This window comes from Falco biarmicus, chromosome 5, assembly GCF_023638135.1.
Source record: "Falco biarmicus isolate bFalBia1 chromosome 5, bFalBia1.pri, whole genome shotgun sequence".
NCBI classification, from domain to species: domain Eukaryota; kingdom Metazoa; phylum Chordata; class Aves; order Falconiformes; family Falconidae; genus Falco; species Falco biarmicus.
The window spans coordinates 53,765,817-53,793,617 of record NC_079292.1 but is presented as its reverse complement, the minus strand read 5'-3'; the positions used below and the strand labels follow the sequence as shown (position 1 = coordinate 53,793,617).

The following is a 27,801-nucleotide window of genomic DNA, read 5'->3' as shown; positions in this document are numbered from 1 at the left end:
TGTCATGTAAAATATATATAAATTACTTATAATTAAAAAACCCTATAATTTCAGTTTAAGATGAAATTGCAGGGAGCTCATACTCTACAAAAGTATTAATTGCAATGGAAAATGTTTTTCTAAATCATACTCTATATATGAGAAAGAAAAAATGTTATAATTATCTAAACAGTGTCTAATGGTAGATTTGTGAAAAAGTTTTATTTTCAGGTTGAAAAATAATCTCTGCTGACCACTAAAATCACTGGGTTATTTTTTGTGAACTTCTTTGGCCATGATCCATGTACATATTTTTTTCTACAGCTCCAGATGGTCCTCCAGAAAATGTGACCGTGTTAGCTACATCTCCTCACAGTATTAATATCAGCTGGAGTGAACCTGTCATCATTACTGGACCAACATGCTACCTTATAGACATTACCTCAGTAAGGCAACTGTTTTATTGTTGGTAGTAATAGAGATGTTTGGTGATATAAATACCACAGTAGATGTTCTTACAGAAATTACAGGACAGACACAAACTAGGTTGAAAAACAATATGGCTGTGTCTATTTCCACATAAACTTCACATAGGAATTAGCTGTACATTTATAAATTTCTTAATGGGAGATAAATTAATTACTTGGTATTAAAAAATGTGTGATAATAATAGGTCTTGGAATGAAAAAAATATAGCTATAAATGTATACAGGAAAACAGTAGCTGAGCTTTGTGGAGGTGTACCTCTTTCTAACAATAATGATGCTGTTTACCTGTAAAAATAATTACTTTGGGATTTTTTTTCAGAGGAAGGAAAAGTTCATTGCCATGATTTTACAAACCACAAACCACAGTGCAGAGCCTAGGAAAAAGAGGTGACTTGTATAAGGTTTCACCATATCAGAGGGCAAAGTTTAGTCAAACTTGATTTCCCCCTTACCACTTGGTGCACTGCCCATCAGATTAGCTGTATTTTGGTAGCACAACAATAACACTTCTTTCTCTTTCACCTTTATAAGCAAAAAAAGGCTGACATAAGAGGAAAGCTGTAGTGGCCTTTCTCTTTTCATCCTCTGCTACCCTTACAATACTCCTTAAAACAACCATTAATAACTCATTTCCTTCCCTGTGGCAAGATATGAAACTTTCTAAGTTTGAGCACGTGAGAAGTTTTAAGTAGGATATAGGTTCCCTGTTCTTCCAGAAATTATAAAGACAGGGCTATCAGTGAAAATGGGGAGCAGTTTACCAGACTTTACCCAGGAAAATGCTGTTTGTAGCCTTAAAAATCTGGAATCAGTCTGTTAGATAATAGGAAAAAAAAATTAAAGACTACATCAAACTATTTAAAGGCTTTAAATAGAAAGCTTTTTTCAATTTTCTGAGAAGGCAGTAAGACTATTATGTGTATCTTTTCATTGTCTCTGAATCAGTTATAAGAATTAGAGATATGCTAAAATATTAATGCTGAGATTTTTGTGCAATCAAAACTTCTAAGGAGATCAATAAAAAAATGCCAAATATTTTTAAGCTCCTCTGTAAAGTTAAAAGACATAGAAATGTACAGACTTGCTACTTTCTCTTCCTCTGACTTAATTGTACAGTATGTAGAGTGCAATCTGTTCAGTTCTGAGCACACTTACCTACCATAACAGTAATATGACAGGATGAAGGATGTGCAATAACAAGGGGAATACTAACAGGGGAGGAATGATTCCTTGGCCAATTGAATAGGTCAATAGAAACTACATAACAATTTTTATTTCTTCTTTACTAAAGTTAGAGAAGACTTTTTCTTTGTCAAAAGTTCCTGTCGTTTTTGACTAAACAGCATTATAGTGCATCAACCGAAAAAATTATTTTCATGCTTTTGATAAAACTTCCAAATTCAGTTTTCAAAGTTTGATTTTTTGTGCGTGTAATATTTAATCAATATTTATGTAAACAATTTCTCCTCTGTCTGGTAATTCCTAAATTATAAAAAGGATATCATCTGGTTCTACACTATGAAAATTGTATAAATACCTTATAAATATGTTACTGTAAAAATCATAAAGTAAGATGAACTATGGAATGCTTGATGTGAGCCTGACAGCATCCAGAAGGAACTTAAAAATCTGTTTTAAACGTTCGGTTTGAAGGGCTTTGGTTTTGTTTTTACAAAATGGATATTTTTTTCCAGATATTTTTCGGATATCTAGCTTTATGTTTGGGGATTCCTTGTAATCAGATGTTGTTTGTCTAATCATCAATAACTACAGGTGTCAGTTCTGTAGCTAATCATCTTAGTAGACAAATCTATTCCTTCTTAAAGGCCAATAAAGTTGTCACAACCTTTTTCAGTGGAAATTTCAGTATATATTTTATTGTCCCAGTGGGAAAATTTTTATGAAGACTCCAAATTCCACAAAATTTTTGTATGTACAACTTTACTCATTTTAATTCTAAACTGAGTATCTTTAAGGATTTATAAAATTAGTCTCACAGAACAGAATAATTTCAGATTTCTGCTCTGTGATGTCTTTATTCCTAAAAGGTAGTAATTAGTATTCATTAGTGAATTAGGGTTCTGTTTAAATTGCTAGGATGTTCCTTGCAGTTACATATTGACATACATAATGATGTAGTGGTGTGATTCTATTTTAGCTCTTTATAAACATTTATATGCCAGATGTTTGGTAGTCAGATGGGAAAAAGTGTTTCAGCTCTTGATGGCCATCCCAGAAAATGAATGTCTGTTTAGTCCATCAGAAAGTTTAGTTCAGGTTAATTCTCAGTGGGGATGTATGCATAACTGTCAAATAAAAGTTATGCTTGAACTATTCTAATATTTTAGCAGCTGTATTTAATACAGATTTCATCCAGTGGGAAAACTACTGTACAGCTACCTAATCCTCTTTTCAAATTACACACTGAAGAAACAGTAATGAAAACATCATTAACTGAAGTAGTGGGTATAGACATAAAAAGAATTTTGTAAATGATACTTGATCAAACACTAGAAAAGCTCCCATTTTTTTCTTTTTTTTAAGCTAACATTAAAAGTGATTAATTGACTATAAAGCCCAACACTGTCGATTTTGCTACAGAACTACAGATTATTTGAGATGTATGGATGATAGGGATCCCAAGACATAATCCAGTCCATATCCTGCTCTAACACAGAAACAAGTGTACCTAAAGTCTTACTCACAAATCATTCATTATCCTGTTCTTAAAAATGTCCAGAGCTGAAAATTGCTCAGTAACCCTCAATAGATTGTTCTAGGTTTTAGATATTTAGATATATCATTGCAGTTTTTGCAGTTTTTAATTCTAATCTTTTTTTAGTGCAAATATAATTTCTATTTGTGTTTTCATGAACACTATAAACAATGGTATATCTTAAATTTAATAACATCATTTTTTATATTTTGAAGTTGTTACTGTCTTCCACCACCCTCCCTTTTCTAGATTTAACTCAAATTATTTCTCCTTTCCAGCTTTTCTAGTGAGAGGATGCTCCTTCCCCACTGTCTTACAAGTATTGCTTCTATTAATATATCCCAAGATGAATACCACTTTCTGCAGTCATAACATTATATATTGCTGCCCAATTTTAATTTTGTTTTTTGTATTCCAAACAATTTTCTGCTATTCCAAACAATTTTCTGCTATATAGCTGCATATCTTCTGGATCTTTGCCTACTTTGATTCCCATTTCAGGTTGCTACAGCTCCCCTGGACCAGTGTCTACTAATTGATTCATGTTTGCTTGGTGGAAGACAGCACCAAGCAAACAGCCCATTTCCTTAATCCCATACTATGTGAAGTGGTGAAGAGGCAACACATGGGTGAGATGGGAGTGCACTCACCTGTGCAGCTTTCTGGTCTTGATTGCTGGAGAATTTTTGTGAACACTTTTATGTAAATGGTTAGAAAAGTGGAAAGATAAAAGTTAAATAAGGTGTTCAAATAATAATGTCCTGCTTTCAGCTCTTTCAAGTCTTGTAATAATTTTTTTAAAAAATATTATTTTACAGGTAGATAATGACAATTATAAAGCTCAATTTCTGAAGACAAATGAAGAGGGTAAAGTCTTAGAAATTTCTGATTTAAAAGCATTTACAAGGTATTCGGTAGTAATCATTGCCTTTACGGGGGATGTTAATGCTGCACTCCTTGAAGGGCAGGCTAGTTCTCCAGTAATTGTCTCCACTTTTGAAGCAGGTTTGTATTTTTCTCTATATACATCCAACTTTGCAGTTTTTCTTTCATCTGACAAATAAATGAGAGTTTTGAACACATGGTGCACTTTTAATGAAAATTTTTACTCACAGTGGTTTTTTTAATATTTAAAAAGGTGGCAGTCAATGAAAAAAGTGATGGTGATAAGTGCTAAGACTTACCTTTAGGGTAAGACACTTTTTTTTTTTTTTTTTTGAGGACACAATCTGTGTATTCTCTGTGGAAGGAGGTTGCTAGTGAAGGCCCACAGGGATCTGTGCTCCAGTCAGCTCTTCCACAGATTCAAAACACTCTGGAGGAATGGGGTAGATATTAAGGTGACAAAAGTTGCTGATGCTATTAAGTTACTCAGAGAAATAAAACTGAGAGGTGAGAGTGAGGAACTGTGTAAGGACCTCATGATTCTGAGAGGCTACATTACAGAAGAGTAGATAGCATTTACTTAGGAAAATATAAACAGATGTACATGGGGAAGACATAATTCTAGCTTTACATACATAGCTCCTGGTTATGTTCTGTCTGCTATCTTTGCTGGGTTTGAATTGTTCACTAAGGATATATATAAACAAACAAACAAAGCAATAAAAATATTTTCTGAAAAGATACTGAAGTTTCATTTCAGACTAATTATCAACTGTGTATAAACTACAGTTGCCTTATATCTAGTGAGATTAGCTGCAGATCAACTTTTTTAGCTATATATGAAGGTTGATTTCAGATTTAGACATACTACACAGTGATTGTATTTATCATTTATCTTTTGTTTAAAGTCCCTAATGAGTGTGTGTATATTATGTATAATGCCTTTAATACATTAAATTGTAAGGATTTCATTACCTGTTTATATCCCTGGAGGCTGATATGGTCTTTTACTTTGGAAGAATGATTGAAGATTAAATTAGGTGGTAACTGGGTCTGTCCTATGAGCTATCTTTTTTGGTAGCCCTCTCTCTTATGTAAAAATGTGATATGTTAGTATGTGCAGTAACCTTAGAGTTACTCATCTCACCTCATCTGTTTGTATAGTCTAGCATATGGCTGACTTACTCCAGGGAAGTCTGAGTAAGCATTTGTTGGCTGGTGTAAAAAAACTGGAAGGTATGACAACTGCTTCTAAATCCGTGGCTGAGGGAATGTGTTTACCTTCAGTTGCTTGATTTCACTATTTAGAGGTCATGCTACATACTTGTCTGCTCAGGTAGAGCAATAAATATTTAGCTGCCTGGAAAGAATGTTATAGCCTTTTTTTTTTCAAATAGGGACACTGGGGAAATGATTTATAACTTTGCTGTCTTGAGAATAAACTACTGGAATAAGTTTCTGACAAAAAACTGTCTTTGGGAAAAATGCATGTTGTGTTTGTGTCTGGATATTGGCTAGTGGAAAATTTTTTCCTAAAGAGTTAGCTGTGATGAGCAGAGACTCTTAGGAGCATGGTGGCTTGTTTATATTGGGAGGGAGCTTGCTGTTGACAGAGGGCTTTCAGAAAGGGATAATCAAGACTAGCACTTGCTTCTCGCTTGTCAACCCATGCAACGATTTGTTTACACCGGATGTATTTCAAGGTATAATGATGCCTTCAGGCTTTCTGAGTAGAAAATCAGAAGAAGCTTTTCTGATAAAGACATTCCAAGGGCTATCTAAAAAATATTTTTAATATTTGTAGTATTAAATTCTATCATTAAGAATAGGATTTCACTAAATATTAAATTTTTATTCCTTATAAATATTTATATATGCAGTAAGGATTTGAGATTTCTTTAATAAAACCAGAAAATACCAATGAAAAAGTACTGATATACAAAAATATAATTTGTAACTTTTCAGGTTTTACTCTAATAGTAATAGTAGTAAACCGATTAAGTGGATCATTGAATTATTTATTTCAGTACCTGAAGACCCACCTAACAACATAACATTTCAGAAGATACCAGACGAAGTAACAAAGTTCCAAGTAACATTCGTGCCGCCATCTGAACCAAATGGAAATATTCAGGTGTATCAAGCTATGGTTTACAATGAAGATGACCCAGCTGCCATCCAGATCCACAACCTTAGTGTCATTGGTAAAACAGATCAGTCAGTTACTGCCATGATAGAAGGACTAAAAGGAGGACATACCTATAATGTCAGCGTAAGAACTGTTACTTTTTCTTTGGCATTTTTCTTTGGAATGAGTGAGAGATTAGTCTGAATAGGGAACTTAAACCTAGGCTGAATATGAGATTTTCATGGCAAGAATGTTAGCTGGGGTGTGAAGAGAGACAAGTCTGAGGAATGAGGGGAGCAATGAGAGGGTAGAGCAAGTGGGAACAGGACACATCACTAGTGGTTAGCTTTGTACTGTGGACCACCAGTTCATGTGCTAGCAAAGCAGCCTGTGGCACATCATCACAACTACAAGACTAAATTCCTCTCTTAATTCCACTACTTGCATTGCTCATTTGGCTTAGATGAAAGGTCCAGTTCTGCAAGGGAAGCTTGCTAGAAGTATGTGCATGAAGTCCTTTCAAATAATCAGCCTAGGACAGGAGAGGAGTCGACATAACTATTTAAGTGGGCATGTTTTTCTCCTTTTTGTAAGAGCTACAAGTGATGAAGTGTTACTGTACTTATGACTCTAAAGAAGTATGAAGTAAGTTCTAGCAGAGTATGAATGGCAAAAGGAGTGTTTCAGTATTCATTGTTGCTTCAAATATATCCAGACTTTGCTAGTTTGAAGCTCTTACAAATAAACATTAAAACAAGTGTTTGTTTTTTTAAGGTGTATGCAATTAATGGTGCTGGTGCAGGGCCAAAAATTCAATTGAAAATAACCATGGATATAAAAGGTATGTTTCATAAAATACCCTTTAGCTGAAATCTCTATAAATGCTGAAGAAATTGCTGTTACACCTGAGTACACAGTTGTGTGCCTTTGTCTTTTATTTAAAGATGGCATAATGTAGGAGCAGGAACTCATAACTGGCAGCCTTGAATTGCAGTGCTCAATTTTGCTGCATAACACTGATCATTTGCTATTCGTATCTGAGTAATACTGTAAACCATGTGCAAACTCAGTGAAGTAATCATACTGACCAGTATTTTAGTTACCATCAGCACACAGCTTAAAAGAATATCACAGAGGTATAGCTAAGTATACAGTATCACAGTTGTGGAAATAAATAGTGTCATTGACGGAAATTCATTGAGAAACTGAGACTCAGTCTTTTGTTTTGTCTTTTAATTGAAAACTGATATGCAGAGGCAGTTATCAGAATACAGTTTTTAGAGGCTTAAGGCATTAAGTAGAACATTAAGTTTTCCCTGAACCTATGCTGAAGATTTGTCTTGCATAACACAGCTATGTGCCTCAACAAAGTACTTGTAGTGAAAACATTTTAAAACAAAACTTTGTGATATATCTTTGTTTAAAAACAGAACCACCACGACCTAAAAAGAAACCAACACCAGTTTATGATACCAATGGGGCATTACTCGTCACAGCTACAACAATTACAATCAGAATGCCAATATGTTATTACAGTGATGATCATGGCCCTATCAAGAAGATACAGGTTCTTGTTGTGGAAGCTGGAGGTAGAATTTTATAAGTTCTCTTGAAAATTGTTTTGAGGTTTTTTAATTTCTTTATTTTCAGGATGTTTGTCTTTTCTTTTTTTATTTCCTTTCTTGGGTCCCAGTAATTTCACTTTAGAAAGCAGCTAACAAAGTCACTTCAGCTGTGGCAACAGTACTAAGAGCAAAGTATCTTTCACAATACTTGTGGGCTGGCTACTGGATTTTGGGAACACTTGCCAATGAAGAATCACCCATGCTGTTTGAAGTCACCAAGATTATTCTGGCCCTATTGTTATCATTGTATTTTTTTATTGCCCATTTCCTTTAAAAAAAAAAAGTTTGGCATTTGTGAAAGGTAGATCAATCTGAAACTTTTTTTTGCAAGGTTATTCTTCTGTTGCTATTAGTGTTGCCTGCAAAAGAATGCGGTCATGTGCAGTTGATATTTCCATTTCAGAATGGGGGCAGAGGGATTTATGTAAATCCCTTCTGTAGACTGTGAGTTAGAATGGGTGTTCCCTTGTATGGACTGATGAACATTTACTCATATGAACTGCCATGATGCTCTTTTGAGTAATTGCCCACCAATGTGAGTGGGAATTTCATGACAGGACATCATATGGTCAGGCTTACTTTACCTAAAAAGGACAAATTCCAGTTATTTAATTCCCTTGTTTTGCTTGCTTTCAAAGCATAGAAGCATTCACACTAGGGGAATTCACATTATGTCTCTTGCCTTTTTCTGAATTTTGCATTTTAGCACTAATCCTACATACATTTACTTCATAGCTATTGCTGTGAAGATTCTCTTGAATGGATAGACATACAAATACCATGTTAAGCAACATTTTGAAGATTTTTCTTCTGAGTTGCTGGGTACTATCCACTTATGAAAATCTAGTCATTTCATTTATGAAACAGTCTTAAGAGTAAACTCATATTACTGTCTTTGCTAGCCGTGCTCAGTTTAAAATTCAAGTGACTCACTCTGAGTTAACAAAATATAGATAGTGTGGATAACAAGGAAATTTGGGTTCAAATGCAAATACAGTTATAGACTTAGTTTTGTAAACAGCAGTGATAGTGTGCTAAGCTCTTAAAAATATTAATTTCCTATTTAACTTCTTTAATTACAGTCTGGTTAGAATGTAAATTGTATCTGATTGTTTCTTTTCTTGATAATAGCTCAGCATGATGGGAATGTTTTTTTTCTTGATAATAGCTCAGCATGATGGGAATGTTACTAAGTGGTATGATGCCTACTTCAACAGACCAAGGCCATATTTTACAAATGAAGGCTTCCCAAACCCACCTTGTATAGAAGGAAAAGAAGATCTGAGTGGCAAAGACGAGATATATGTCATAGGTGCTGATACTACATGTACAATACCAGGCAGTCAAGACAAAATATGTAATGGCCCACTGAAACCAAGAAAGCAGTACCTGTAAGTACATTTGTCTCTATGTTTGTCCAAGAGAAAGATTTAAGTGAAATACAGATTTACACAAACATATGAAACGTAGTTCAATTATCAAAAAGTGGAGACTGAAATGATCTTCGTGTGTCTCTAATTTTACATTTTTTGGCTGAGCATAAATATGTGTGACAAATCTTTTAAAGTGTTCCAGGTAACAAAAGATGATTACTGAGTTCTTAAATTAAATAAGACCAAATTCAATATAAGTAATTAATACAGTCTGATTACACATTTAATATATTGACACTGAGTCCTTGATGTCTGTCATAACATCAACTTAGCAGGTGAATAATGATTCCAGCTTTTATTTTACTAAACCTGAAAAATAGTTTTTCGTTTCTATATGAAATAATATTTAAGAAAATGCACATAAAATTTTATTTCATTAGGGTTTTTTGTTTTATTTCACAGATTTAAGTTCAGAGCAACTAACATTAAAGGACAGTTTACAGATTCTGACTATTCTGACCCTGTCAAAACATTAGGTAAGGACAGTGTCATTTATTAAGGTATTTCTCTACTTCCAAAGAATCTAGACAATTCCATATTTCTTTTTAGTGCAGTGGTTTCCCTGCAGTAAATATTCTCTATTTTTGTTGGACTATCTTAACCAGAATGGCTGAGGAAACATATCCACTCTTTTGTGTGTCCTTTTGAGGTTGCCAAGTGGTCTTACCTCAGCCTGGACTGTTCCATGAAGAAGCAGTACTGACAAAGTTTGTTAGCAGAGATTCAGTTATACCAATAAAAATACCATTTTAACAGGATAGGTCATCTTGCTTGGAGAACTGCCAAAAACTATACTGTTTGTGCAGTTTCCCTCTGTGTTGGATGTAGAGCTGTTAATGCATACTCTCCACAGTAAAAAACTGTCCAGATGGCCAGACCCAAAGAGTAGTGGTGAATGGAGTTACATCCAGCTGGTGGCTGGTCACAAGTGGTGTTCCCCAGGGCTCAGTACTGGGGCCAGTTCTGTTTAACATCTGTATCAATGATCTCGACAAAGGGATGAAGTGCAGCCTCACAAAGTTTGCAGACAACACCAAGTCGGGCAGAAGTGCTGATCTGCTTGAGGGCAGGCAGGCTCTGCAGAGGGAACTGGACAGGCTGGGCAAATGAGCCAAGCACGAGGTTCAACAAGGAGAAGTGCTGAGTCCTGCACTTGAGTCGCAACAACCCCACACAGCGCTACAGGCCTGGGGAAGAGCAGCTGGAAAGCTGCCTGGGGAAAGGACCTGGGGGTGCTGGCTGACAGCCGGCTGAACATGAGCCAGCAGTGTGCCCAGGTGGCCAAGAAGGCCAACAGCATCCTGGCTTGTATCCAAAACAGTGTGGCCAGCAGGACTTGGGAAATAATCGTCACCCTGTACTCAGCACTTATGAGGCCACACATCAGATAGTGTATTCAGTTTGGGCCCCTCACTACAAGAAAGACATTGAGGTGCTGGAGTGTGTCCAGAGAAGGGAAATGAAGCTGGTGAGGGGTCCGGAGCACAAGTCTTCTGAGCAGCGGCTGAGGGAACTGGGGTTGTTTAGTCTGGGGAAAAGAAGGCTCAGCAGAGACTTAATCACTCTCTACAACCACATGAAAGGAGATTGTAGGGAGATGGGTGTTGATCCCAACACAACTCTGCTCCCAAGTAACACGGGACAGGACAAGAGGAAATGGCCTCAAGTTGTACCAGAGGAGTTTTAGATTGGATATTAGGAAAAATTTCTTCACTGAAAGGGTGCTCAACCATTGGAACAGGCTGCTCAGAGAAGTGGTTGAGGTATTTAAAAGACATGTAGATGTGGCACTTAAGGACATGGTTTAGTGGTGGACTTGGAAGTCCTGGGTTAATGGTTGGACTTGATGATCTTAGAGATCTTTTCCAACCTAAACAATTCTATGATTCTGTGATTCTATTTCAGTGAGCCTAGTGTAGGAAATCTCTTGGCTGCAGATCATTCCTTCTAGTGGCAGCTCATCTGAGGGCATGACCCTTTAGCCCTTCATCCTTTAGACACAGGCAAAGCTTCATATTAATAAACTAATATTGTCTAATAGAATTCATCAGGTTCTGTTGTCACTCGCCAATAGTCCAGCTGTTATGGGGTCTCAAATCCAGCATAAATTCCTCCATGGCAGTGCTGAACTACCCCCAAAACTGGGAGTGAAGATTCTTGTAGCAGATCGCAATAAGATCTGTAAGTTCTTTTAATATATTGGTAAGCCAAAACTTTCTTAGCTAAGCATTAGCCCTGACTTTCTGAAAAGGGATCCGAAGACAACTGGTTGAGTACCCAGAAGAATTCTAGTGGGCACATATTTTTCATTTGGCATTCATCTTCTGTGATATGAGCTCCCTTATTCATCTAATCCATGTTAGAAATTTGTTACATGATCTGATACTGAAGATCCTGAAATGATAATTCACTACCTGAATATTCTGAAAGGATCTGGCACTGTATCTGTAGCCCTGAATGTTTTGGAAAGTGCAACACAAAAGTTGTCTTTATATGTTCTGAATTTGAAAGTTCTAAGCCAATGAAGCAAATAGTTTGCCAAGTAAGAGAAAGACAGTGTGTTCAGTCAGGGAAAACAAGTCTACTGGAAATTATCCAACTGTATCCAGTCCTCTGGGCAACTTTCTCCTTTCTAACAGAAAAGTCTGCAATGCTTGAAGAAATCATGCTTCAGTGGCAGGCAGATAGTGTAATTCATTTGCTTCTGTATTGCTACTGAAAACCCTTGACACATTCTCCTTTGATGTAGATCATAAAGAAGCAAGTTCTGTTTGTATGCTGAATAAAAAGCAATAGGAAAAATAATAGACCTGATAAATTCTTCAGTTATCCATGGCTCCTCATACCCATCCAGTGCCTTCTGTGCTAACATTTAACATCAAGCACTGCTTTTAAGATAGGCACTACAGCAAACTCCTGTCTAGCCTTAACTTCTAAATTTCAGAGCCTATCCAACAAAAAATAAAACTTAACTGGAACAGATAATTAAAAGTTTCTTCTATGCTTTCTTGCAAGTGTTGTGGAATCAACACCAAATTCATATATCACAAGTGATGCAGGTACTGCAGTTGAGTAGCCTTGAAGACACAGTACTGGCAATGCTATTACCAATGTCATCTTAAAAGAATAAAGGAATTTAGATTTTTTTAGACACATCTTCTTGTGAGACACATAACCTGAAGAACCCTGTCCAAGTGTTTCGTTACAGATGATGCTTTGGTTATATGAACTTCAGACTTGCTCTGGAAGCACAACCCAGAAAACATACCAGAAGGATAAGTAGCTCTTAGGTATCTCTATGACAAATTACTTCTATTCCACTTGTAACAACAGCATCTTTTCAGAAGAAATTTATGCTGCCTAAAATCAGAATTGCAATTTAATTTTAAATCAATTACCTTTTTTAAAATAATCACTGAAATTCATGTTTTTCCAGCATTACACTTTCCTTTTAGTAGATAAAACGCTGATTTGAAATTTGGCAGGGGCATTCATGGCAGTTCAAAAAACCCTACATTATTTTGGTTTCTGAGTCTACTTACAGAATAGGTAGGTCTTTGATCTGGAAAATCAGAAAGCTAACCTTGTATCTGTGCAATTCAATACTGCATGTTAAATATGTTTGAAGCAGAAAAAAATATGGAAAACCTATGAAAGACTTCTCTGTGGCAGGTGCAGATGCTCTTGTTAAACAATAGGAACTTTGCCATGGAGGAACACTGAAGCAGAAATTACTGGAATACACAGCTGCAATAATGATTTTTTGATTATGGTAAAGGATATGTTGTAATATGGTGCTCCCACTCAACCATACTTGGAGTACCACAGCTCTCCTCTTCAGCTGGAGAAGTGGAGTTTCTCCTTCATAACCCATGACTGACATTGCAAAAGTAACATCTATACTACGATGAAAGGTCAGGATTTTTCCATGAGATAATTAAGATGGGGTGACAATTACTATTTAAAATTCTAATACAAGACAGCCTATAACCTTTTCATGAACTCTGGTAGCTAGTTCAAAATCACTGTGGGGCAGCTGGTAGTCCTGTGTAAGTGTAGACTTTTTCCATATGAAATACAAAGCTGATGGGACAGGAAATAATTAAAATGGGGTTTCCTGACACTGCCTTTTGCATAAAAACCTACCTTATGATATTCTATTATTGCAGTTTGTTATCATGATGTATTGAGTTGCAGCACCTCAGAATTATACAACATGATGTCTTCTGTTTTCTCTCCTTTCCCTGGCCCATGATCATCTCTACAGACGTGTGTAGTCCTCCCCTGTTGCAAAGTAGAAGGAAATGTAATTTTTTGTTCTTGGTGGGTATTTTGCCAGCACTGTTTTGTTTAATAAGATCAATAATGTTTGGACTGATGTTAACTGTAGGGTTTAACATTGACTTCACTGTTTAGTGCAAAATAAATAGAACTGTTGTAGAGGCTCCTCTGTAGATTCTTCTGTTCTTCCATATTACTAACATTTGTGCCTCATCACAGAGATCAGTGAGTGGCAGGGACTTTTTCATTCCTTTTTTCCTTGCAACGCTGTTTATGTTCTTGCTTTTCTATTGTCTTTCCCTGGCCTAAATTGTTCTTACCTTATAGTGTCCAGTGTCGCATCTGAAACTTTGCTAATGGGGTGGAAGAATTATTTCAGGTATTTTGTAAACTGTACTTAATTCTGTTGTCTATCATTTCATACAGGTATGATATTACTTATTCATGTTGGTTTTGGTCTACAATAATCTCAGACTTTCTTCCAATAAATTTCTACCTAACCTACTGTTTACTATGCTGTATCATTGTAGCTGATTACTCCTGCCTATGTGTAGAACCATGCACTTGATCTAACAAAACTGCATCCTACTGTTTTAAGATTATTTCTTCAGCTAAATCAGGATTATTTTGAATTTTATTCATTTTCTCCAATGTACATGCAGTCCAGATCGTCCGCAACATACTCTCTAATCCAAAAATCAGAGCCTTTTGAGAGAAACAAAGGTAGGACTTTAGTGTTTCCCAGTGTGTCCTTGGGAGGATGTTGTCCCTTGAGCGGGAAATCTGTTTCATATAGCAGGAAGCAGTACATTTTTCTGTCCTTCCTGGAGGATGGACAGGAGCTAGGTTTTCTACAGTGGAAGCAAGTGGAGGTGAATGTCAGCATAGGTGGACAATAGCGGCAGTAGCAATCCCTTCGTTTTTGTATTTTCACTGTGTGCCTAAGGAAAAAAGAGGCTGAGACTTTTGAGATATGGACAGGATTACCAGGAAGGATGGGAAACTAAATGAGCTTCAGAAATTTAGCACCAAAGAGGTTCATAAAGAGGTCTAGAAACTACTGATTTACATGGTTTATCAGTCTCTGAATGAGCCTTCATTCTCACCTGTGTTGACTGATTAGAATACCAGCGCCTTTAGCTTTTTGTCATAGACACCTTTAAGATCACTTTTGACCTGCTGGTGGTTATTCCTAACAATATCACCAATTCCCACATAAATACAGAGCATGAGTTAATGGTCAGTGAGGTAGATTAATCCAGAAAGTTCAGATCCGATCACTGGGTGGGTTCCTTCAGCACCCTGAGGAGAGTATCTCCAAGAAGCCATCTTTTGTTTTGTGCCTGTGAGTGGTAGCTGCAAGCCTCATAGCTTTAGAGTTGCGGCTGTTCCTTCTCCGCTTCTGGAGCTTAATTACTCCTGGCTGCTAGAGTAGTGTGCCTGTTCTTGGATACACAGACTGAAGCAGGAGCTCAGCTCAGGCTGGTGTTAGGACTGTTGTTACTACAGTGTAGACCTACCTTAACCTGTTTAGCAGTAAAACTGAAAAGTGCCAGGGTCTGACTGCACATATTAGCATTATGTATTACATAGATCAGCAATACCTAGGAACCTTTACATAAATGGTTTCTGGTTTTGTTACATTTTTCTTTCCTGAGTAGCTCTTCAACTGACACAAAACGGATGCAGTTGTACAGAGGGAAAATTGTCTGTATCTCATTGTTCCCTGATTTTGCCCTGTCAGAAATCAAAATTGTAATCAATCTGCGAAGTATTAGATTTCCACTTTCTGTTACAGGTGAAGGACAGTCAGGAAGATCTGTAGAAGTTATCCTTGCTGTTACTTTGTGTATACTTTCAGTTGTTATTTTGGTGGCTGCAGCGTATACTTTTGCCAGGTGAGATTTATGTATCCATGCCATACCATGTTTGCAAGAACTCAGAAATGTTTTACAGACGAGTTGAAACAGTCCTATAAATGGAACCAATCTGTCATTTCAAAATTAATTGCATTTTCTTTTTTGTTTTTCTTTTCTTCTATGTAGAAACTTAAGGAGGGACTCACAAAAGCTTTAGTCTAGTGAGGATAACCTCCATAGATGAAAGAGAAAAAACAACTTCTGCAGAGGGTAAATCAGAGCAGTAGCCTATCTTACCTTTTACAGCTACTTCTCTATTGACTTGAAGATACAGATCAGTGTCAGCTGGCTGCAGTTAGCATGATGGCTAACCCTTTTGACAGCTCAATATGAATTAAATACTCTAACTTCTGGTTTCTGTCTTACTAATACATTTATTAGTGAAATACATTGACATCTCACATGTGAAAGAGAAATTGACTTCTAATTCAAATTGTGAACAAAACGTCCATGTAAAGGAGCAGACTGGATACTGCATACATGATGTTTACTCATTTATCAGAAGTTCTGTTCTTCCTCATCTGCATCATTAAGGCACTCCCAATGAATTTGTGTAGGAAAGCTAAGAATATATAGGCTAGACACCTTCCGTATGAATTTTAGGCAAGGTAACTGTTGGACTTGACTAAATCACACTGTTGGAAGGAAGAGCAGAATAAAGGCCAAGGAAGGATTCCTGGCAACCATTTTTCAGTTTCAGCCTGTCTAATCAAAGTGTTCTTGGCATACGTGTTCTTAAATCTTTTGCCTGTTTATTTTTCACCATTATTTTCTGTTTAGAATTCGGCAAAAGCAAAAAGAGGGAGGCACATACTCCCCACGAGATGCTGAAATTATTGACACTAAGTTCAAACTGGATCAGTTGATCACAGTGGCAGACCTGGAACTGAAGGATGAGAGATTTACACGGTAAGCGTACTCCTTAGGCAAAACAGTAGTCCAAAGGGGCTGTAGCCATGACCCCTTTCTGACCTTTGCTTGTTTGGAAGTGTTTGTGGTGTTCTTATTTACACAGGTCACTGAGATCCTCTTTCAAAGAATGACCTCCATCCTCAAGACACTTCTCACTAGCTTTTAGAAAATCACTTAATCTTCAGCTCTTTTTACAGCAAGATAAAGATCTAAGTGCAAATCACTGTTTAATTGTGTTAGAAAAAAAAAGGGCTACATATTTTTAAACATGCAGAATTTCTGGGTTTTTTTGATGGCCCTGTTTTGTGTAGACTACAAAACTACATAAGCATTTTGAAAAAGTCAAACTCCCAGAAGTCCTGGCTAGCTAATTCAAGAACAAATCTGTCATTGTTTAATTGACATTTAGAAAGTGTTTTTTTCACAAAGGGATTTGCATAACATCTGGGTTTCTGTGGAGCTCAGCACATTGGCTATCTTGACATCTGTTCCTTTAAGGTATATGCAGCAATTCCAGGCTATTCATATTTTCTGTCCAACAAAGAATCTTGTCAGCCATATTTATCAAAGGAAATCTGCTCTTTCAGACTCCCAGAAATACGAATATTATTCACTGAATAAATGTAATGATGATTCTAAATAATACATGACATCCAACTGAGTTAGAAATGTTTGGTGAACATTCTTTACCTGCCTGTATTTTCCCTGCTGTTTCACAGATGAAACACTGTGGTATGCAGTCTCCTTAAAGATGAGAAGCCTAAAAGTAGTCTTGCCCTAGCAGTCAGGCATCCTACTGTTGCAGACTAGGAGTAGCTGGAAGATGAAAGGTTGTAGCTGTTGACCTGTTTTGTTTGTGTGTAGATGTCTATGTGTGTGGTACAGAGTAAGCTGATTGCATGTACAAACCTGTTTAAAGTAGTGCACACAAGAATGGCTGCTTGTAACAGATGAGAAAACATACTATAAATCATCTGGAAATCATCGACATAATGCGTGTGGTATGTTCTGTGTGGGGTATATGTCATTCAGATAGCGTTGTATAGTACCTGCTAATAACAGCAGAAAACATTCTGTAAAGAGAGAACCATTGCCAATGCACTGTGATAACTGTGACTCATATGAATGATCTTGATGGATCTTCAAAATGGCCTTGTTTCCAAAGTGTTAGCTGAATAAGAATGGTACTAATTTTGTTTACATACTAAAGTGTTAATGGATTTTACTTCCAGATACTCTTCATTTTTCTTTAGACGCAAGGAGATATTTGTCATCCAGTAAGTTTTTATATTATTGAAGCAACGTGGTGTGTTTTCTGTGCTGTTCTCTGTGTGCTATATTGAACGATATAGTTAATCAAAACGAAATGTCCATCTTTGCAGCTATACTAATGGCAAACAGTGGTATTTGTCATTTTGAAATCATGTTTATTTTTAGTCTCTAATATTAAGGTATAACAGTTCCACGAGTATTTTGAAATAAATCAGGGCAATTTTTACATGGAAATTATAACACATGACAATACGGCACTGCTCTATACAACCTATCCTTGAAGCAAATGTAGTGCGAATGTAACATAAGAAACATGCTGTTTCTTTGCTTTGGCAGTTAGAATGTATGTAGTTAGGAGACGTTCTCTTTTTTTCTCAGCTGCCTTTGGTACACACACTGCAGCTGTTTTGTACTATGCTACTACAATCTCAGCAACATATCCACGAGTCAAATCCTTTTTCAGCTTGCGGAGTACTGTTCTGCCACTTTTCTGTCTAAATTGTGTGTAGTTTAGATTTGTATAGTCTCAAAACTCTATAGGGTGATTGCAAACTACAATATTTCATACCTATGTGCACTTCATTGTGTGATTTATGCACAGCAAGGCCTTTACTGAACAGTGCTTCAGCAGTTTTAGTTACATCACCCTTATTTTAATGAGTCAGTCTCACATTTTTGTTATCAATTTTTCATGTCCTTCCATCTGTATTTTTCTCTTTCCTCTTTCCCCGCTCCTTCAATGGCCAAAAGCAAACTCTGTTCTGCCATTCTTGTAAGGTACATGATGCAGCTGTTAAATTTTGGACTATTATTTTTCAAACAGTAGTGGTACTAAAGCTACAGCAGGCTCCTTGCCCAGGTTCTTTGTTGGACATTACAAGAAGCTGTTGAAGTGCAGGCACCAACTGAGAGTTCCTTGGGACAGGATTCATACCATCATTTCAACTGGAAGTCAGTAAATGTACTATGGGACTCTACTAGATAACATACATACAGTAATGAGGGGAAGGATATCCTTTATCTGCTCAAAACTTTTTAGTTTATTATGGCTTTTTTTTAAGCTTTAAAGAATGTTTCAGTATGTGTAAGAGTCTTTTCTGATAATGCCAGTGACCAAAAGAGACATTTTAGGTGTCTCTAATGCTATCTCTCATATAAATACATCCTTCCTGGTAATGAGTGATATCAAGAAGCTACTAGAAGCTTCTTGCACCAAGAAGCAGCATGCAGCAAGGCAGCTTAGTGCAAAACCTGATGTCTAAAATATATTCGCTGCCTGTTTTCAGACTTCCACAGTTGCACTGCAAAAGAACTTTTGTACCTGTTGCCTTTGGGGAATAGCTATGTAGAAGTCAATCACAGTCCTAGTTCTTGTGGTGTCCTTATCATTCTCATGATTTGTGGTTTAAGCCGTGACATGTTAGCATGTTACATTATTGTATTACATGTTGATGACTGCAGTATAACCTTTACAAATTTATCGTGCTTTTGGAATGGGACTGTGCATCACTGCATCTGTATAACCTACTGCTATATGTTGGCTACGTTTAGTCAGCTATCATCTCAGCTGTGTTTGCAAAGCTTGCTGTGTTGCAGAATGCTGGTTTCAGTTCATGTCATCTTGTAATTATATGAGGAAAACAAACATGGGCAGACTCCTTTTCCAGGATGACTTATTTGTATTTCTTGGACAGCAGTAAATCAGCTGAAATCTGGTCCAACTAATTATGCTTTCTACCCTGAAAGGGTGATGGGGAGTTTGTGTGAAAATCTTAGGTGATAAAACAGCAGTATAGACTTTTTTCTGTATCTGCTAATAATCCCATTCAGTACACATTTGAAGGAAATGCTTTGCAAACCAGATGCTTTGTCATTTCTCAGTCAGTATACTATTTATTATGTTAGCTACTATAAATCAGTAAAGGCATGGACTTGCATCTGACACAGTTCATCCACAGAATCAAGATACTCTAACCTTCTCCATGAAATCCTTCTTGACTGTCTCTCATACATTGTCTCTTCAGACATTCTCTCATACTTAGTGGATTGTGGCCTATGATCTTGGGTCATATTCTCAGAAAATTTGGGCAGCTGGTATCACATGAGAAATAAAAGGAAGTGCAAAAAGGTTTTTCTGTTCTGTAAGAATACGACTAGAAATATTTTTTATCAGTCTTAGCAGATCAAAAATTCAACAGCTTGAGAAGTATTGAAGCAAAACTCAGCAATTGTTCAGTAAAGGTTAATAAAAAAAAATTATTTCACACATTTTTGTAACTTTTTAAATATTAATTATTTTGAATTACAAGTCAATTTAAGTAGAAAAAACATCAAAATTAAAAGTGCCAAGCATCCAACTTTGCCAATTTTGAAATTTTTTTGGAGTCAACATTTTTTTCAACTTGGGAAATGCATGGCAAATCCCAGTTCCTAGTAGTATTTTTTCTTAACATGACCGTCATCAGTAAAAAAACTACTTGCAAAGCTTCAGTGTCTGACAACTACTAATACTAGCTAGTATGTATACACCATCTCTCAGCAAGTCTTTGTTAGGCAATTAATTAATGTGATGTAGTTTCAGAGACGATGCAAGGCATTAAGTCCTTCTAAGTTCAGTGGAAAATGAGACCTGCTTTATGAAGCCAAATGCTAGGTTTGAATGGTTGGGACATACATTGATCTCCATGATGGTGGAGGTGGTATGAGTCAGACAATAACAGAAAAAAACCAACCCTTGTTTAAAACATAGGTAGACCATCAGTCTAAACTGGATTAAACATTGGTTCATAAGGCACATTGAATATACTTACACTGGGGGCTCTCATTACTTACTTTTTATAACATGTCCATAGGGTTTGGAAAGTCACTTTTCAAAACAGACATTCATCTTCTGTGAATAAATTCTGTCACTAAATTTTCAGGGTACACCAGGTTTGGCAAGAGACAAGTAACTTCCCTGTTCCAGGTGCATTACCTAGGAGACAACTGCTCTGGTACTCTACCTTGCAGTGGTTCCTGCAGAAAGGATAAAGCCATATAGGTCCTTGTTTCTTAAAATCTTTCCAGGATAAGTTGCACCTTGTGGTGGATGCTTTGAGGCTTTTGTTTTGTTCTATGCGAGACAGATTTTCAAACAAATTCACAGATTCAGAAGAAATATTCCTGAATTACAGACACTGTAACCCTTACAAATAACAGGCAATTAGAAATTTTTATGTAAAAGTATCATATTTAAAATTATTTTCTGATCTCACCTTTCCTCTATGTTGTGCATTCAGTAGGTGTCTATATTTGAGGTAACACTTTGCACATACATTACTTTCTGTAGACCATCTGTTTTTTCTTTCTTTGAATGGGAGTAGGCATGGCTCCTGCCTTGCCTTTTTCTTCACAAGTTTCCCTTTTGTAATGAACTGTCAAAAACAGGCTTCCTGAGCTTAGTATCCCAGGAGTACAAAGTTTATGAATGTACATATCCTGGTACAATGGAAGAAATGACCATGTGTTCTCTTTCTTTAGGCCTTTAATATTTAAGAAGGGTTAAGCTCCATATTGCTTTCAATTAACTTGCTAAAAATTAGTTCCTCTGTTGGTCCTAGGAAGTGTCAATGGTGCTTATGAGTTAAGCCTTTTGCCTACATACTCATTTCTGTTGTTTTTTATGTGCACAAAGTTTTAATGCCCTGTGGATTTCAGATGATTGACCCAGGGAGAAAGCCGAGTCTGTGTGACAATACAGTCTTCAGTTACCACTGCCAACACAAATAAATGGCTTCTTTCTAGCTCTATCATGAGTAATCTGAGTGGGATTCAGATTTTTGATAGACTTCAAAAAAATCCCACACATGAAACAATACACTGTTTTAAAAGAAAATCAGATTTAAGGCAATAAAGCATTCTTTATCTTAGAGAATGTTTTTCTTTCCTAGTTTCAAAGTCAGACAAGTGGGAATCTGGAATTCTGCAGCTGAAATAGGGAAATTTGCAGTTTCATGGTTTGATTCTAAATTGTGCTTATCAAGATGTAGTGATATATATATTCTTATGTTTTATAGAAAAAACTGGGAAATGTGGAGAACAAGATTACAGGTAGACAAGTATTTGATGAAACACTGTAAGATTATTATTACATACTCCAAGTCAAGAGACTTGGAAAAAACATTAGTTTTTGAAGCTCGAGGATGCTGAAACTATACATAGCTGTAAGTCTTTAGTGAGCGTACAAAATTCATCCCTTCTGAAAATTCTTACACAACAAAGCCAGCGTCTTTGCCACAGTCTTCAAGGTAGACATTAATTCTCATATAAGCATTTAAATTAAACCATATTATTTTCCAAGCTGCCAGGCCACTACATTGTGCACTTGCTACCAACAGAAGTGTGAGAGTTCAGTAGTTCTAAAAATCAAGTTCTTCACTTAAATGCCCACAGGTAGGTTGAAGTGTCAATCTGTAGGTGCCTTCTTTAAAAATGTTTACTGCTTGTGAAAGAGAATATATGATTATGCCTTTAAAAAATCACCTGTTATTAATATTAAAAATTAACTAGAAATCAACATATGTAACGCTGTTTTGCTCATTTCCTGAGCTATTTCAGTGCTTTACTTCCCTGCCTTGAGTGAAAGTAAAAAAAGGAAATATTGTTGAGTAAGGTGGTGTTAATGTTGCTGCTTGTCTCCTATGATGCTTTGCTGTTGGATCCGTGTACCTTCAGCACTGAAGCACTAAATGGCATACCCAGGTTGCTTATGTACAGAATAGATGTAATTTTTATACCCTAATGACCAAATTGCATTTGCTTACTGCAAATTGGGTGCACTAAGCCCCTAAGTGATATCAATTCAAGAGGAATAAAGCCAACAGTATTCAAAAAAATTACTGGGATGTCAGCTGGGACATGACTTTTGTCCTGTTGTTCTATGGTGAAGATTAGTGAATTCAAAGGAAAAACAAATGTAATTTCTTTGCAGAGACTGGTTATAATTTTCTCCTGAAAAAAAGTCCTAAAAAATGATTACTTTCTGCTCAAAGACAAATGTATTTGTACGCAATACATTGGCACAGCTATTAAGAATATTTTTTCTTCAGGAAACTTTAGTTCTATAATGTTGCCATTATTACTAGAAGGTAGTTTCATCTGCCACCTAATGCAAACAACATAAGTAATATAATAAACACTAACTAGAAGTCTAAGCATTCTGAATAGAGTTGCATGCTTTGTCATCTTAACGCCTTCTTTTTTCATTCTAAAGCTCTCCTTCAGTTGTCCTAGTAAGAACTTTGAGTTTGAGCTGCCTTCTGTGAATTCTTACACTTCTTTTCACTCCAGTGAGACTGACCCAAGGCTTTCATAGCCAGTTTGCTTTGTTTGAAGAGAACTGTCATAACAAACTATGAACCACAAAGGCATCTTTAGTAGCTTTGAAATTAACTTCTCTGATGTTCAATAATAAATGATTAAACATTTGTAATAATCTCATTTTATTATCTAATTTAAAATTTGAATATTTAAGAATAACTTCATAACCCAAAATATTCTTAAAGCAACTTGTCTTTTCTACTAAATTTATGGCAACAGTAGACATTTGTATTTGTATTATAGAATAGTTTTTTTAATATTTGTATGTGAGAATGTATGATTTTTGGAGAGACGGACACATAAAAGCTATACTTAGAGGTTTTTTGAAGGGGCAAATTATCTTTTAAACTGTATTACTTCAAACTTTTTGGCTTAGTCTTTTAGACAAGCTTTGTCAGTCTGAGTGCCCAAAGTTTGGCTTCTAAGTCCATAATGCTGAGACATTCTTGAAATGGGTTCAGAGATGGTGATAATAATGACCAAGTTCCAAGGCCTTCTGAAAGTCCCCTGAGTATAGATGCTCATGTAATATCTTCATGAAACCTGCTGTGGGACCAAATTAAAGATCTAATATGTAGCACAGTTTTTAAAATCATCATGCACCAGAAAGAGCAGTGAATGTATAAAACTGAGCATGAAAACAGGCACTCATTTTTTAAATCTTCTCCAAACATAGCTGTTTGGTTTCTGTAGAGGCACACCAACAGCATGATTCATCTGCAACTTATTTGAGGTATCTGCTTCAAATGAGATGAAATCACACCTATTTCTCTTCATTGATTATAAAAGTAATCTAGTGTGACTACTCAGAAATAGGTGTCTGTATTCAGTCAGTATTCAGTATTTATGCTCTGAAATGGTCCTTAGAAGAACAATATTGAGTACACACTGTAAAATTAAGCCTGTCAATGTATATGAAATGGTGTGCTGGAAGTATGGACTTCCCTGCACCATATGAGCCCAGACCACTGTAAAAGGATCTGAAAAGAATGATAGAAACTGTAACTACCATGTCCGTATCTGCCAATACCTGAGACAAAAACTAAGAAAGACAATCACCCAAGATATCTGACATATAATAATGTTTGAATCCATAAGAGAAATAAATCTAGTTCTTTAGTTACTTCAGTATTTAATCTAAAATCTATCAAAATGTACAATATTGGCTAACTCTCAGCTTGCTACATTTAACAAAAATCTCTGTTGCAGGTTACTTAGTTATAGAAAATCCATCAAGTAAGTTGATTAAAGCTTGTATGTTGTGGTCATAAGTGAGTCCTAATGTGTGGTTCCCTCCTCTATGTTTATTAGAAGAAAACTCCAAGCTGCGTATAAATCATAAAAGCATGACTAATTGCATGGTAACTGGAGAAATGCTTTCTCTCTCTCTAGGGTGAAGCCTGCATGTCTGTGTTTTAGCTTGGCAAGTAATACAGGGATATTTAAACTCCTCAGGGTTTAAAAACCATGTCATTATGAGAATGAGGTCACTGCAATATTTTATATGTCTAAAACCTTGCAATGTATAAAATGTTTTCTGTGTGACAAAGAAGTATTATGTACTTTAGAATGCAATGATAACTTTACAAATTTCCATTAATGTCAAAACCTCATCTTGGAATGCTGTTACCTATAAAAACAATCCCGCTCTTACAGTACTGTTAACATACTACCAACATTAAAAATTTGATGAGGGGAACAACAAGGGGAGAAAATGCTTCTATTTTAAGGGAATAAAACCAAATCAAATAAGCATGCTGTAAGCGATTAATAATTTTCTGCCTATAAGTAGCAATTTCTAATTTTCTGCTGATAAGTATCAGTTTCTACTGAACTGAAAAACATTGTTTATTAATAAACTGTAGTTAAATAAGAATAAAAAGAATGACAAATAATTTCACTATAGTCTTCTAATTTTTCTGTTACTACTTTCAGGCCAATAAGCAAGAAATCCTTCTTACAACATGTTGAAGAGCTTTGCACAAACAACAACCTAAAGTTTCAGGAAGAATTTTCGGTATGTTGCTAGCAGTTGTCACAACATCGCAAGACCTTCAGTCGTTTCATGTGTCACATTTCATGTCCATTTTAAGCAGGCAAGGCCGTGAAGGACTCTGGCCTTGATAATCAATACCCAATTACCACGTTGATTGTTTAGAAAGTAATATTACACTGATTTGGATTCTGCAGTCTACACTGCAACCTGATCAGAATTATTCACCTAACTGTCAGCAAAAGATGATTTTCTTTAGATTCCAGTCTTTGCAAGAACACCATAATATTTGTGCTTCTACATATGTAGTGATGCACATGTAGTTTACCTGAGAACAGTTTATTCAGAAAGTTTTCTAACATATATACAGATATATTTAATTGCTTTAAATAAGTATGTTTTCCTGAACGATGATGACCCCAAAAACACAGCTGACATTTATTCTGTGAAATGTTAAGGCCCCAGTCATACTGTTACAGAACTCAGAAATATTTTTCTTTCATAGGCTTCAGTGCAGAAGGTAAAAAGTTTGGGCATGGTACTTTGCTTTTTGTTCCTCTACAAATAATAGGTCATACTTCCCATGCTCTTGAGAATAGCTTCCATGTGAATGTCTTCCATCTCCTTATGTGAGTAGTTGAACACAGCAAGCCTGTCTGTCTTTCTGAAAAGAGACCAGCTTTCAAAATATACATTGCATATAATATAATGCATATATATTTTCAAATTTAAATCTCAATTTTTTCTCAGTTTTCATTAGGTAATATTTTTATGGCTATCATGGTTTTTTTTCTCAGCAATATCTTCTCTTTTTGTTATTTCAGCATCATTATCATCATTTGTAACACATACAGTCATTTGCCCTCACAAAAATAATTTGTCATTCTCCAGTGACGGTATTGTTTTGGATTTATAGATTTACCACAAATTGCTTACCAGTTGGATTAACAAAAATGAAGACTCAACAATTGGCTTTTCTTCTGTTAGATTATAAAATTTCAGTCTCTGAGGGAAAACTAAAAAAAGTGTGAAAAGATTAATGGTATTTCCTACAGATTTTTTGTTATGCTCCTTAGGTAAAATTGGTCTGGATGTAATAATAAAAAGCACCATAAAATTCTCTGAGCAATAAAGTAAGAACCTTTTTTTCCAAGAGCAGAAGTGCTATTTCACTTGAACAAGAGTGATTATTATTATATTGTGCATGACTGAACAGATGAAAAGTTTTACTAGCAATAACATTTTCACATATTAACGTTTATCACTGGAAAGTGTCTAGTATTACTTTCTTTAGGTGTTACCCACATTGGGTAAGTCTTACAGCATTGGCTAAGTGTTAAAACTTAAACAATCGTGCTTTATCAAATCAAAATCTTGGCAATCCATTTCAAGTTAAGAGAATACAAGTAGCTGAGGCCTCTTCCAACTAAATTATTTAGTCCATTTACAATCTACAGCTTTTTATTTGTAATTTGGGATTCCATTTTTTAATTTTTTTCTCTGAGCTTCAACTCCCATGTTTCAGAGTGTAGTGATATCTTACCTTCCCATATGACTTGTCCAAGGGCAGGAAGAATTGCAGGGTAGGTCCAGTCCCTGATGGAGAATATGTCTATAGCATCTGTAGCACCTGTCTTATCAGATGAATAATGGGATTGACAATGTGCTTGAAATTACATCAGAAATGACAATGCACAGAAATAGGCAATGCACACAACAAGCAAGCAGACCTAGTGACCAGCATTGTTCCCATCCACATTCATCATTTTAGTTTCACATAGATGACTCGGGGCTCCTACAACGTGTGTAGGCGAGATGAGCTCAAGATATAAACCCGTGGGCCATTATATCTGAAGTACATAACTAAAAGCATGGTGCTGAGCTTGCTTGGGCTCTCTGGCTGTCTCTGTACTAGTAAATTCAAGCATACCAGGAAAAGGACATGAGGAACATGATAATTTACACTCATAAACTGCTAGTATATTCCCTGCCTTGAATTTGGACTGTTTCTGCTAGCAGTCTTCCTGGACAATTCCAAGATATGTTTTGGTAGGTAAAGTAGTTTAAAGAAACAATAACTGATGTTGGGCAGTTATGATGGTAACTGATGGTGGGCTCCATGTAGCTGATATTCAAACTTCCAGCTTTCCAGATGATATCTCTCAGCATCTTTGGGAAACCAAGTTTTCCTAGTAACTGGCAAATTACTGAAACAGAAATATTTGTATAAGTGGTTTATGATAAGTTCCGTTCATGAATAAAAAAGTGAAATACCTCCAAATATCATCACTGTACCATAAAAGTACTACAGCAAACAAAGTGCAAATTATTTCAAAGTTTTGTAAGTCTGCAAAGAGATATGGTTTCTGTGACAAACTGTTGTTGAATTTGGGAATCCAAATAGTCTTTCTCCAATTCTGAAAATAATCATTTAGACTGAAATCCATACTGATGCAGATAATTGGTACAAGGCTTTTGAGCACTCATTCAGATATGGAAGCATCACTACAAAAATAACATAATCTGCTTCTCTGTTTCCTCTCTATTACGAAGTACTGTACAACAGTGCTACTTTTATACTAGTCAGCTGGTAAGTTAAGACTCAGAGGAGTGAGGCAAATGAGGCAAATTAAAGTTCACATGACATGCACATGATATATGGTCCCATGGCCCACAAGACTTGCAAAATGCCATAGGCATTTCATGTATGTTCTTCCTTCACGCAAAATTCAATGACAGACGTTTTGTGGGAGACTTTCAGCTTTCTGAATGAAAGGAATTTTAACTTCTCAACGCTTAGCTGTCTTTTACT

At 36.0% G+C, this 27,801-nt stretch overlaps 1 protein-coding gene across 2 annotated transcripts in view; it reads left to right on the top strand.

The window, feature by feature from the left end:
* The window catches only part of PTPRQ (protein tyrosine phosphatase receptor type Q), a 141,854-nt gene that overhangs the window by 98,586 nt on the left and 15,467 nt on the right, over positions 1-27,801 (top strand). Inside the window, exons 44-55 of one of the 2 annotated variants that reach the window (XM_056342104.1) lie at positions 304-425; positions 4,002-4,188; positions 6,096-6,340; positions 6,971-7,037; positions 7,627-7,785; positions 8,990-9,212; positions 9,657-9,730; positions 15,334-15,433; positions 16,235-16,363; positions 17,599-17,643; positions 24,206-24,232; positions 24,932-25,013. In XM_056342104.1, the coding sequence (XP_056198079.1) occupies positions 304-425; positions 4,002-4,188; positions 6,096-6,340; positions 6,971-7,037; positions 7,627-7,785; positions 8,990-9,212; positions 9,657-9,730; positions 15,334-15,433; positions 16,235-16,363; positions 17,599-17,643; positions 24,206-24,232; positions 24,932-25,013 (1,460 nt within the window). The remainder of the gene's footprint in view (positions 1-303; positions 426-4,001; positions 4,189-6,095; positions 6,341-6,970; positions 7,038-7,626; positions 7,786-8,989; positions 9,213-9,656; positions 9,731-15,333; positions 15,434-16,234; positions 16,364-17,598; positions 17,644-24,205; positions 24,233-24,931; positions 25,014-27,801) is intronic. The other variant, XM_056342105.1, reaches the window with a different exon arrangement.